The 14673-nt window shown below is 35.1% G+C and overlaps 1 protein-coding gene across 1 annotated transcript in view; it reads left to right on the top strand.

Moving 5' to 3' along the window:
* The first annotated feature begins 1300 nt into the window (after positions 1-1300).
* The window catches only part of IMPG1 (interphotoreceptor matrix proteoglycan 1), a 114816-nt gene continuing 101443 nt past the window's right edge, over positions 1301-14673 (top strand). The window contains exon 1 of the mRNA XM_054568626.1: positions 1301-1367. Within this exon, the coding sequence (XP_054424601.1) occupies positions 1301-1367 (67 nt within the window). The remainder of the gene's footprint in view (positions 1368-14673) is intronic.

Here is a 14673-nt window from a genome sequence, read left to right as displayed (position 1 = left end):
TACACATCTGGGGTAACATCTGGAGATAATTTATTGTTTTGCATGTAGATAACAAAGGGGAAACAAATGAGACAACTGCATATGGCAACAGAGGAGATAATGGTTAACAGTATAGGCTCCCAAACCAGTCTCTTTGGGTTCAAATCCTGGCTCTGCCCATATACTTTCATTTATTCAAATATAAAACACATAATAATCATAGTGTTTACCTCATAATGTTGTATTAACTAATGTATATAATCTATGGAAATATCTAAGAACAGTGTCTGTCACAACATAAGAGTTCAATACATGTTAATAATTACAGGATACTCTATGGCTCAACTATGTGTAGCATGTATACAGTCACAATGATATTAAATTGGATACACAATAAACTGAAAAGACAGTGATACTGAGGTAGATGAAGGGATAGGACAAGTACATGTTAATGAAGAGTGGGGAGGGTATGTGTAGAAGAGAAGGTATTATCAATATTCATTATTTCATAATGTTCTAAAGGTGAAAAATGAAAAAATAGTAACAGAAGCATACTATTTCCAGGAAAAAATAAGAATACTTGAGGGATTAACTTAAAGAATTAAAAATGATTGCCCTTGAATGGAGGTATGTCAGTATCAGTTTTCACAAACTTTGTACAACTATTTGGCTCTACTCTGTGCATGAATAACAAATTTAAAAAAATTAAAACCAGGCTTAAAAAAAAAAACAAAGAGATCATCTATATGTGATGACAGAAAGAAAGCAATTTAGTAAGCAGTACGTTTCCAAGAAGAGCCTTTCTGTCTCTGGAGACTAACACATATTGAGTAGCCATACTAACAGAGATAGCAATTAAACTCTCTCAGTGGATGTTCCTTGTGGGTGTCATTTTGGAAAATATTTGACCCTAACTGTCAGCCTTCTCCTACATTTGGCAGCACTTCCTCTGGCTCTCTGTGTCGCTGTAACAGGTGAGTAACTAAGAAAAGAAGCATTCTTTCTGTCTGTGGACACTTGTTTATAATGGCATTCGGGGTCCTGGAGCTAGGCTGACAGATGCTCTTCCAGAAGGTTAATGAGATAAAGGTTCCTCCAGCTGGCCCTTAAACTGAGATTACACCTGAGGGAAAGATAAGCAGATTATTCCAGAAGCAGACACTGCTTCATGTTCTTCATAAATTGGCACCCTCATCAAGAAGGTTATCCTCACTCAGCTTGCATCAATATTTAATTATTTTCCATATTTCTGTCTTTTTTTTAAAACAACTTGGGGCTATTCCATGATTGTTACCAGATTTACCAATGCACAAAAGTCAGAATGTATTTGGAAACTAGAAGGGCTATTTTTGTTTTTTGGATTTTTCTCCAAGCTCAAGGAACCAAAGGTAAGTCGTTTAAGTATTTATTTTTAAATTGCTTAAATGTAAAATCTATTTACAGAAGTAAACATTGAAAATCAACAAGGCTATCACTGCATCTCAGAGAGCTAGTATATAATGGGCCCTAAATAAACATTGACTGATTGATTGATTGTCAGAAATCATTTTTACTTTATCAAATATTTACTACATGATCCTAAGTGCAATTTATGTCAACAAAATAGGAGAGATGAATGTATCCTATTTGCTCTTATTAGACATTGAATAAAAATTCATATCATTTATATCAATAACAGTAAGTCCATGAAACGAATTATATTTATTTCTTAAATTTGACAAATAAAACTCCAAAACTAAAATTAATGTTTTGTCATTTGTGATCAGACAAAAAATGTATTTCTTACCTTCTCATAGTTAAAGCATGAGTTGTTTTCCTTAGAAAATAGAAAGTATGCTTTATCTTCAGAGTTTATGATTACAGTCCCTCAGAACGTGGTGGATTTTGAAGTTTTATGCATATAAAAATTAGGCACCAAATGTTTTTATGGAAAATCTTCAAATGGATCTAAAATTAAAGCAAGCCACAAAACAGGTATATTTAAGAAAAACAATGTATTTAAAAAGCCTGTTGAAGAACGTTTCATTTTTTTTTAAGAATCAGCCTGATTATTAAAACATGATCTTTTTAAGACATTTGAAATCAATCATGTTCAGTTCTTTTTTTAAGGATGACATAGGTTTGCACAATTAACATATTAATTGAAGCACTGGTTTGAAAATGTCCATAGAAAAGTACATCAAATAGTTGGCTGCATTTAAAAAGAACAAGAAAACTGATTCTGTTAGTTATTTTATATGTAATTTTTAGTGGCTGCATTTAGAGGGAGAAAAAATTTCTGGAAAATATTATATAACAATTCCTTCTATACTTTGCTACATAAATGATAGTGGAGGGAGCAAAAGTTTACTTACCTTTGCTTTTAATTGTCAATTACACATAAATGTTTAATTTATTTAAAAAATTTAATTACAAACAAATGGTGGTATTTCGTTGTATTCTGAAACTAATATGCTATGCAAATCAATTTGTGTGTTTCACAAATTTGACCAGAAAAATAAGCTTCTTTTGTTTGTTTAAGCATTGTTATATTTTTATATTTTTACGTAATATCTCTTTATATATTACATATTAGCTCTTACAATTTCAAATTGCATAATTATATATAAAAAGTTAATTAAAATAAGCTCACCAGAAAATTACCATTTGTTATATACCTACTTCTATGAAACAAAGTATTATAATTGCAAAATGTTAAGTCCTAACATGTTACTTATTTGGGGCTTTTCATACTGTAAGAATCTCAAATCTGTGAATTTCTGTTAATCTTTAATAGGTGAGGTCTACATTAATTAGAGTTTATTTACTTCAGTCAGACTGGTTTTCCGTTTGTGACTAATTAACCCTCATGAGCGTATTTACACAGAAATGGTTTTAGGAAAGAAAGAGTTCAATTTAATACAACTAGCTGTCAAGCACAATAGAGTAAATTCAAGAATTTGTTTTTTAAAAATTATAGATTATTTGAAAAATCAAAAAGGTCTGAAAATTACCCACAGTACTTCTATCCAAACACAGCATATGCTAGTTAGCACCTTCATATGTATCCTCAGTCTTTTAAATGTATCCTGATTTTTACATGATTGTAATTCTACTACACACATAATTTTATATTAGGCTTTTTGTACTCCTAATACATCATAGGAATGTTCTACATTGCTACCTAATATTGGCATGCATTATTTTTTAGGTAGTATAATGTTCCTTTCAGTTAATACTCAACAAAAGAGGAATGTTTCTAATTAATTTATTATTATGAATAATGATGTAATAAACATCTCGGTGCATAAGCCTCTCTCAGTATTTAAGATTTTTAGCCTAAATTCATTAAGGTAAAATTACTGGGTCTAAGCAATATAAATAGATTTATGGTATTTGATTCATATTCCCAAATTACTCCTCAAAAGTTTTCCTATGCCCTTAGGTGATTTTTTTCCTATTTGATTTCCAGAGTGCTTACCAAGTACCCAACACAGAATACTAAGAGATTCAAAGACACACCATTATTTCAAAAGGTTTCCTTTAAGCTTTCTAGATGCTCAGTGTAGTTTTCCCATTGATACATAAAAGTGAAATGGTTTTAGTTTTTAAATGTTCATTAAATAAACTTGTTTAATGCAACAAAAGATACTTCAGCAGTTTGAAAGAACAATTACTCTTTGGAAATATCAAGGCCCCTCTCTTCAGTGCTCAGAATGGGGATACCACTTGCACTGGATGTGCACAGCGCTGCTGTATACTCTTACCTTTCCACTTCACGTAAATGATTTCATCTGATTGCTCGTGGCATTCTGATGTGTGGGGTAAAGAAAAGAGAGAAAATCCACCCTTAGCAAGCCCTAAAATAAAAATGGTGTTTATCACAGTATGTGCCTTTTGCATTACATTTGGTTATACTAAATGAAACCTTTAACTAAGTTATTAATAGTTCACCATGGTAGGGTACTTATTTTAGTAGCTGTGAAATGTCAAGAAATTTGCATTTGAAGACACTCCATTTCTTCTAATCCTTTACTACTTTGATATGCTCTCCTTTCATAAAACCACTCAGGAAGTTATTTTCCCTCATTGTGGCTCTATGGCTCCATTAGCAGAGAACAGGCATTCATTTGTATACCTGAGATAGCTGCCCAATGACAGTCACATTAACTTTACAGCTCATATATATATATATATATATATATATATATATATATATATATATATATATCTGCTACAGTCTCAGGACAGTATAATTCAAAAGATTCAAGACAGGTTATTTTTGTTCAATTATATCTGAGAAGGTGTCCTTAAAATCAAAGCTGAGTAAATTAAAACCACTTTGAGTCCAGCTGAACAGACTGTGGTGACATGCCTTAAACATTCTATTAGATTACATAGTTAAATACTTTACAAACAAAAAAAAGAAAAGGCTGCATAATGGCCTCTCTATGCTTCTTTCGCTGGTCACAATGAAGGACTGTTATAGGCGTGAGCTAATTAGGAAGCAGCGACGTGGCCTACTGCCTTATTGGCCATTTCTGTCAATCACAGGTATGCAGCCACCTTAAATCTCAACTATATTTGCATGCTAATCCTCTCTGGAAATTCAGATCCTCAATCATGTTCACAGATTTCATGCTGTTTCAAAATAATCCATTTGAGGCAACAAAGTTTGTTTTCTACAACAGTCTCTAGGTGTGTATTATTGGAACACAATTCAGTATGGGTAATGACCATAATAAAAGTCCTGACCTCATCACGGTGTTGCAGAGTATCAAACTCCAGGGTGTCTGAGGTCTCAGTCCACACCACCTCTTCTTGCTTCAGGGTTGGAAAGACACTTCTGCAGTTGCAGGAGGGAACTGGTTATACCAGCCCTTGGAATACCTCAAATCAGCCTGTTGAAAGAAGAAAGTTTTGACCACATTGTGAGTTTTAACTTTCCAAAGCAGACAGTCTTCAGCAACCACTGGGTATGAGCCCACTGAGAGTGGGCCACTGGGATTTCAGCCTCCCAGTGTCAGATGGAACCATTTTAATAACAGATAGTGGTATACTTTTTGCTCTGTCCAAGGCAACCTGCAGACCAAAGTTCATCCTACAATGAGTTGATAGGTTGACTTGCATAGCCATGGAAATGAGAATTTATATATGGAAATGACACTGTCAAGTGTGAACTACACATGCATTGCTGAAGTTATTTATTGAAAATGTAGTCCCACTGAAGCACCTCTCCTGGACACAGCAAACATAGAAGAGAATACAAAAGACCTACAGAACAGTGATAAATGCTTCTAAGCATATGGTTGTATTCAGTAGATAGATATTATCCCATTTACAGTCAGTCATTCTTGAGGAAATATTGCCTTTCCGTGTGCCTTTGTAAAGTCATCTTAATTTCTTCCAACTTGGTTTTCTTCATTCAGCCATCGTTAGTCCCCTCACCCACCTCAGCCAACATCTGTTTTCATAATTGCTTCCATAGGAGAAGGGTTAAAGGAAACTAAACCAAAAGGAATTTTGTGGAGAAAAGTCCAGACCTGAAAATTAGTAAAAATTTCCACTTCAGAAATACTTTACCTTCGTAAGGAAAATAGCATATGTAGGGCTAATTTGTCTGTTTTAAAGTTCCAGTTTCATTTATGAGTAAATAAAAGTTATACTTAATTAAGTCCAACTGTGAAACCGAAGGGCACCATTCCTAAGCCACTATAGTTAGTTCATACCTGATCAAAATACTTTGGAGATAGAAATCATATTGATACTCTTCTTATAAAAGTTCAAGCAAATTTTAATTTATCTTATTTCCTAAGGTTTTACTGGTTAGTAGACAGTATACTCATTTCTGGTTAGGAACCTAAGGCAGAGAATGCTAAGTAATGTTCCTAAAATCATTTAAGGTGAAAATGTGCAAGCCAAAAGTAGAATTTAAGCTCTGTCTAGTCTTATCCTATATCCAAAGTCTATCAATCAGTTCAATATCATATGAGGACTGTAATTAACATGGTTTTTACTAATAAGTTAAAGGCCAACTTTCCTCTGTGAACAACACTAGGTAATTGCTAATTCCAGGCCATGTCTAACATTTATATGCATGACTAATCTTAGGATATCTGGCCATATTTTTCAGATCTGCCCTAACAATGAAAGTACCAATTTTAGAATTAGAAACACCAATTCTGTTACTCAAGAAAAAAGTGTGACATTTGAACTCCTCAAAGAAGTGGAGTTGTTCATCCATTGTGTAATACTAAATGCCCATCACTGAAGTCTAAGTTTAGTGGCAAGTGGTTTATTTAAGATTGTGTTATGTACCTAAAGGCAGTACCTGACCTAATGAATATGATTTGAGTGGGAAAGCCTTTTCTGAATCAAAACGTTATTAAAACACTGATGTGTTATCTTCAAGTTAGCAATATATTCAGACTCGAGATATATGACTCTGAAACACCCCTTTCCAATAACTTCACTTCCTTCCTTCCATTGGATCTGATTTTTATTCTCCTCAAAACATCCCAGTCCCTCAGCCCCTCCTACTTTGTCCATTCCTCCAGCCCATCCAAATCTCAGTGTCCTACTCACTAATCCTAGGTCCTGGGGTCCTTTCCTGAACGTCTCTCAACATTCTTCTTGTTTTTGTAAGCAACAAAAACTTACTCCTTGACCATCAGCCCATTTGCTTGGTTATTCTATTCCAGGTAAACTTAGCTTTCATTTTTTTCATTTTCACCCCTGAGCTGCCAAGTGTTATTAGAGAATCCCAAATAAACAGAGTGTTTCCATGAAATAAATCCATGTGCTATAACCTTAATTGGACCCTCCCAGCTATTCCACAGTGATACTCATCTCTGATTCCCTGAGTGTCTCCCAGTCTGATTTCCAGTCCTTCCCTCTCTCCTCAAGTCTGCAGCCTGACTCTCCCTCATCACATAATAACACAGTTAAGAGCCAAGACTTTAAGGTTTGCACAGGACTGTGTTCGACACAGAACACAGCTGCACAGAACAGTCCTGTCACTTACCACTTACGTGACTTTGGCAAATTGTTCAGTCCAATATGTATCTCCCTCTTACAATTTTTTGTCTATAAAATGAGAATAATAATAGAGTCTACCTCAAGGACAGTAATGAAGATAAGTGAAATAACATTTATGAAGCTCTTAGTGAGGAATCTTCTACAAAAATGCTCAATAAATGTTAGCTCCTAAGATTACTATGATCACTACCATCATTACTATTATCACCACGTCCCACATACTGAAAAGACTGAAGTCATCTGACTTAATTTGACATTTTTTCTCACCGCTTCAAAGTTTTTCTGACTCTTTAACCAAACTCTTTATATTCTCTTTTGTTTCAAAGAAAATAAAAAGATTTTGTATTTTCGCTATTGTTCCTATCTACCTATGACTTGAACTCCATTTACAACCAGTTCCCCCAGGACATTCCTCTGCCAGTTTCCTTTTTCATTGACTTAATTTTTCTAACCTAAAGACTTTAATGGAACACTTCTCAACATTGGTAAAAACACCAGAGCTTGGGCTCCTGCATTAAAGGTTCTGATTTAATTTGTGTGGTGTGGGAAAATTGGGAAAGCTATCCAGGTGATTGTTCTATGCAGCCAGGTTTGAGAAGCATGACCTATGCCATAGATTCTATGGTATTACCCTTCTGTAAAGATATATATGGGTCATTGTATTATGGGCCAACAAGGAATTTTTTTTTCATTTCCTTTTTTTTAGTAAATTATATTTCCAGTCTGAAGGGAAGAGTCTCATTATTTAATAGGCTTTATAGAACGATTTGTATAATCATTCTATTCATTATATTCTTTCATTTTTTAACCACTTTACATAAAACAGCGCTGATTATATTAGGGCATAGCTAGGTTACAGGAATATGTATTTTGAAAAACCTACACAGAATGCTCTGCTGCATCCCATTAAAAGACAACTAAACGTTTCATGAGGACAGGGACTGTGTCCATCTGTTCTCCGTGATGTCATCAGCACCCCTTTTCTGGCAAAAACCATTCTGCTTCTTGCATTCTCTTTCACTTCATGATGCCATCTTTTATTTCTAAAGTCAGGAATTTGGCTATCATCTAAGATATCTTCCTCTCCTTCATATCTAATTTATTACCAAATCCTATCAAATGGTATGCTGATAAATACTTAGCAACTATTTCTCCAGGGGGTAAAAATCCTTAACTATAGTATTTGCCAGTGCCTGTATGCAAGTAAATAGTCCTACAATGGCCAGTTTCAAACTGCCAACATGACATTATCTATTGTGGATGTGCTCAATCAGCTCTCAGGAGCCAGGAGCCATGTAAACCTGTTTCAGCACACAACTGCATTATCACTTTTAGCACACAAGTGCTTCTTCAACTTGGCCTCACCCATTTATCCTCACTTCCTGGGACCAGGTATGACAGTCTTCCATCAGGTTCTGACCTCTGACTTCTCCATTTCCTAAACCCATGAGAACTAGCTGGACAGTGGCAAATCCTGTCAATACTATCTCATAAATATCTTTGTATTTCTCTAACGTTAACTAGCTTTGTTAGCACTGCACATTGTATTCCCCTGCTTAAAAAAAAGAGAGAGAAAAGGAATGAAAAGAACTTCCAAAGCCTCCCGATGTCTTCAGAATAAAGTCTACTAATTTCATTGGAGGGTTCTTATGATCTGGTCGCTAGCATCCTCTCCAGCCTTACTGCTCGAATCTCTGCCATAGGCTACATTCATTTCTGTAAATCACCTTACTTGGGAAATACATATCAAGAGTACAGAGCATATCAGTGGTGTTTAGAGAAAACTAACAGCATGTTCACGTCCCAGATTAGATAATAAGACATCAATAGTATCTTAGAAGCCCCAGTCTGTTCTGCTAGGATCTCTTCCCTTTGTTCTGTGTCAAAGGTAGCAACTGTCATGAATTTTGTGTTAATCATGTCATTGCTTGCCATTAGTGTCTCCACCCACAGGTGTATTCTCTAAATAATGTATTTCTTTGTTTTCTTTGTGACTTTTGTATACATAATGCTGTGCTTTATGTATTTTCTTATGAGTTCTTTGGCTCAACATTATATTTTAAGATTTATGCACATTGTTGCATACAGCAGACCCTGAGGCAAAACTTGCCTGTTCCTCTTCATTAAGGAGTGCATTTTCAGGGAACCAAGAGGAAAAGAAAATGAGGAATGAGGCAGTGAACAGGTAAGAACGAACAGAAGGATGCCTTGCCAAACTGGTCATCACTTTGTACAAAGTGCTACCACTTGTTGGTCTCAGGAACTGCTTCAGAGACCGCAGGACCTCCAAATAGTCCACAAGGGTGAGAACCTCAGGGTAAATGGAAAAGAATTCATAAGAGATCTCTTCAAAAATCTGTCTCACAGGACAGTAACTTTGCTGCACTTTTAGAGTGCTCATCTATTGACAGCGGGTGGGTCCTTATGTTTCTCACATCGCTGCAGCATCAGAAAATCCTGGGGCAAGAGAAAACAAACACCATGACAGAGCCATGAGGCAAGGAGCTGTGGACTTATCATCTCCTATAGTGGTCAGAGTTTACGAAGAGCTAATCTGAGAGAGAGGTGAGGCCCAGAGATGGTTAATGAGAGGCACCTGAGACGTACAGCAGGGAAGAATAGATACACCATCACATATTCATTCACTTGTTGATGAACTTTGCTATTACATACAACAGGGGTACAAACACCATCATGTCTGTCCCCTGGTGCTCACACCAGGCAGGAGTTTCTCCAAAGTCTAGGTTGCCCTCTCTCTCATTCTCTCTCCTGTGTAGGAGAGAAACTGTGTGTCATGAGGTATACATGTTTTCAACCTTACCAGATGACATAGAGCTGTTTTCCTAAGTGTTCTTGCTGTTTTGAGTGAGAGCTCCTTTTATTCCAAATCATTGTCCACATTTGGTATTGCCTATTTTTTTTTGTGCCAGTGTTCAAGGGGGTGAAATTGTATCCCACGGTGGTTTTAATTTGTATTTCTCTGATTACCAATGAAGCTGAATATCTTTTCATATATTTTGGGTCTTCTTTGCTTCCTCTTCTAAAAAATGCTTAAACAAGTATCTTGTCCCCTTTTCATTGTGATGCGTGTCTTATTGCTTTAGAAGTTCTTTAAAAGCTATGGATGTCAATTCTTTTGCAGTTTTTGCAAGCCTTGCAAATGTCTTCTCCAACTTTGTAGCTTATTGTTTTCTCTCTTAATGATAACCTCTAAAGAACATTCTTAATTTTATTATACAATAGTTGAATTTTTCCACCCCTAACTTCATGTTTTGTAGGGGGTTTTGTCTTACTTTAAAAATGCTTTTTTATTTCAAAGTCATGAAAATATTCTATGTTGTCTTAGAAAAGTTGTCCAGTTTTACCTTTCATACTTAAGCCACTAGTATTTATTGTGTTTAAAGAAGCAGAAAAGCAATTTTTTCATATAGATAATCAATTGTTTTAGCACCGTCCACTGGGTAATGTCTCCTTTCTCTCTGCTCTGTGATACTCTTTCAGTCATGAAATGGGTTTGTACATTTTGTTTTCCCTGGGCCAATGCCACATTACTTTAATTATTAAAAATTTATAATAATCTTGATAACTTTCAAACATGTTTCCATGTCTCTGTTCTCTTTCTACAGGAGTATCTAAGCTATTCTTGACTCTCCACTCTTCCATAATATATTCTAAAATTAGCTCACTGAGTTCCACAACACACCTTATTGAGGTTAGCTTAAAATTGAATCTATAGGTCAATTTGGAGAGAAATGATACCTTTATAATGTTAAGTCTTTCTATGTAAGAGCATGGAATATCTTTCTTTTTATTAGTAGCTTATAATAAAATTGCAAAATTAATCAAATTAAGAGCTTCCACATCTTGGAGTTATATCTACCTCTTTTATGTTAACTGTGATCATGTAAATGGCATTATTATTATATTTCCTTGTGTAGAAAAGTAATTGGATTTATATCCCATAGCTTTGCTGAACAATCTTAATTCTGAATATGTACTAGCAATTCTTTGTAGTTTTCTACTTAAAAATTATGTCAATTGTAAATAAAAAAAATTTGAGTTCTTTTTCTTCTGTGTTTATATCTTTTATTTCTTTATATTTTCTTACTCCCCTTCATAGGCCATCCAGGATAGTGTTAAAGAGAAATGGTAGTTTCATGCATCCCTAAACTGATACTCACCTTGAAGATAATGCTTTCATAATTCACCATTAAGTATCATGCTTGTTTTAGATTGGGGGTTTATTGTGTCTTTGTAAATGCGCTCTGTCAGGTTTTTTTTAAAAGTTACTTTCGCACCCATTTATGATCAAAACACTCAGCAAAATGGGAATAGATGGGGCATTCCTCAACGTAATAAAGGCCATATATGAAAAACCTACAGCCAATATCATACTCAACGGGCAAAAACTGAAAGCTTTCCCACTAAGATCGGGAACACGACAAGGATGTCCGCTCTCACCGCTTCCTTTCAACATCATATTGGAAGTCCTAGCCACAGCGGTCAGACAAGAGAAAGAGATCAAAGGCATCCAAATAAGAAAGGAGGAAGTAAAGCTATCATTGTTTGCAGATGACATGATAGTGTACACAGAGAACCATGTAGACTCTACCAAAAAACTCCTCAACCTAATAAGTGAATTTGGCAAAACAGCAGGATACAAAGTCAACATTCAGAAATCAAAGGCATTTTTGTACACCAGCAATGCAATAGAAGAAGAAGAAATCAGAAAAAAAATACCATTCGATATAGCAAGAAGAAAAATAAAGTACCTAGGCATAAATTTTACCAAAGACGTAAAAGACCTGTATGCAGAAAATTATACAACATTGAAGAAAGAAATTAAGGAAGACACAAATAAATGGAAGCATATACCGTGCTCATGGATTGGAAGAATTAATAACATCAAAATGTCCATACTACCCAAAGCAATTTATAGATTCAACACAATCCCTATTAAGATACCAATGACATATTTCACAGAAATAGAACAGACATTTCAAAAATTTATATGGAACCATAAACGACCCCGAATAGCCTCAGCAATTTTGAGAAAGAAACACAAAGTAGGAGGGATCACAATACCGGACATCAAACTCTACTACAAAGCCACTATACTCAAAACAATCTGGTACTGGCACAAGAACAGATCCACAGACCAGTGGAACAGAATAGAAACCCCAGAAATAAGCCCCGGTCTCTATGGGCATCTAATATTTGACAAAGGGGGCAGAAGCATAAAATGGAGCAAGAATAGCCTCTTCAACAAATGGTGTTGGGAGAGCTGGACGGCTACATGCAAAAAATTGAAATTGGATCATCAGCTGATACCATACACAAAAATAAACTCAAGATGGATAAAAGACTTAAATATAAGTCACAACACCATCAAAGTCCTAGAGGAGAACATTGGCAGGAAACTCTCAGATATCCCACACAGCAATTTTTTCACTGATATGTCTCCTAAAGCAAGGGACATAAAGGAAAGAATAAACAAGTGGGACCTCATCAAAATAAGAAGCTTCTGCACGGCAAAAGAAAACATCAGCAAAATGAGAAGGGAGCCAACCTTATGGGAAAATATATTCGCGAATGATACATCAGATAGAGGTTTGATCTCCAAAATATATAAAGAACTCACTCGACTCCACTCCAAGAAGACAAACGACCCAATCAAAAAATGGGCGAAGGACCTGGGCAGATGCTTTTCCAAGGAGGAGATACAGAGGGCCCAGAGGCATTTGAAAGGATGCTCAGCATCACTAGCCATTAGAGAAATGCAGATCAAAACCACCACGAGGTACCACCTCACACCGGTCAGAATGGCCATCATAAACAGATCAAGAAACAACAGGTGCTGGCGAGGCTGTGGAGAAAAGGGAACCCTAGTCCACTGTTGGTGGCAATGCAGACTGGTGCAGCCACTGTGGAAAGCAGTGTGGAATTTCCTCAAAAAGCTGAAAATGGAACTGCCTTTTGATCCAGGGATTCCCCTGCTGGGACTATACCCTAAGAACACCAAAACACCAATACAAAAGAACCTATGCACCCCAATGTTCATAGCGGCACAATTTACAATAGCCAAGTGTTGGAAGCAACCTAAATGCCCATGAGTAGATGATTGGATCAAAAAGTGATGGTACATATACACAATGGAATACTACGCAGCAGAAAGGAAAAAAGAACTACTAAACTTCGCGACAGCATGGATGGAACTAGAGAGCATTATGCTAAGCGAAATAAGCCAGGAGGCGAAAGACAAATACCATATGATCTCACCTATAAGTGGAACCTAACCAACAATACAAAGATGCAAGGAAAATAAGACCAGCAACACTGAAAGGAAAAGAAATCAACAGAGACAAGAGGGAAGGAGGGGGGGGCGGGGAAAAGGAAGGGAAGGGGAAAGTCAAGGAACACATAGCAAGGACTCATGGACAAAACCGAAGGGGAAGAGCTGAGGGAGGGAAGGAGGGAGGAGACAAGGGAAAGTCGGGGGGGCGGGGGGGAGGCAGAGACAAATATATTTGAAAAAATAAATTTTAAAAAAATAAATAAATAAATAAAAAGTTACTCTCCATTTCTAGGAGTTCTAATCATGAATAAATTTAAAAATTTATTGGATACTTCTATATCTACTGATATTACAAATGGTTTTTCCATTTAATTCATTAATATGATAAATTACCTTAATCATTTTTCAAATACTAAACAAACCCTACATTCCCGACATAAATCCTACTTGGTCATGACCTTCTTCACACACTACTGGATTCCATTCGCTAACATTTCATTTCAAATTGTTACATTCCTATTCATAAGTGAGATTGAAGCATGATTTTTTTTTTCCCTTGTCAGGTTTTGTAAGAGTTTGTATAAAAATAGAATTTGTTTTCCTTGAATGTGTGATAGAACTCTCAGGTGAAGCTAGAGAACTAATTATATTTATGGAAAGATATCTGACTACTAACTCATATTTTTTGTAGGATATAATAATAATTAGACTTCCTAGCTTTTATATTAGTTTTGGTAAGATATATTTCTAGAGTTTATTCATATATATTTCATGCAAAATTTCAAATTAATTGAAAAAATATTATTCATAACATCCTCTTATGTTTTTCATGTCTGTAGAAAGTATAATGATGTCCTCCTTTTTCAGTCTCAATAGTAATTAATAGCATCTTCTCTTTCTTACTTGATCAATCTTGTGTTTTGTTTTTGTTATTAGTATTTTAAAAGGAAAAATTTTTGTTCTTTATCTTTCTATTTCTTCTCTTCTATGTTATCTTCTTTTTTATATTGTATTAATCGCTACTCTTATCTTTATTTTTCTTGTATTTTTTAAATTTATTTTTTACTTTTGCTAATGTCTTGAGATAGATGCTTAGCTCATTAATATTTAGCTTTTTTAAGTAGGCTTTTTAATGTGACAAATTTACATTGCAAGTACTGATTCAGCTATATCCCACAAGTTTTATTATGCATTATTCTTATGATTTGATAAAGTTATTTCTAACATCCAGCATGCTTTCTTTATTGATTTATGAGTTAATTTAAGGTGTTTTTTTAATGTTTCCAAATGTATGGGGTTTTCCAGTTGTTGTTTTTTTAAATTTATTTATTCTTCCCTTTTTATTGAATTTATTGGGGTGACATTGGTTAACAAAATTATAC

The sequence above is a fragment of the Pteronotus mesoamericanus genome, unplaced genomic scaffold (assembly GCF_021234165.1).
Source record: "Pteronotus mesoamericanus isolate MK-2021 breed Mesoamerican mustached bat unplaced genomic scaffold, CSHL_Meso_final contig_20, whole genome shotgun sequence".
NCBI classification, from domain to species: Eukaryota; Metazoa; Chordata; class Mammalia; order Chiroptera; family Mormoopidae; genus Pteronotus; species Pteronotus mesoamericanus.
Note: the sequence above shows the minus strand (reverse complement) of the source record. Positions and strands in the feature narration are given on the sequence as shown.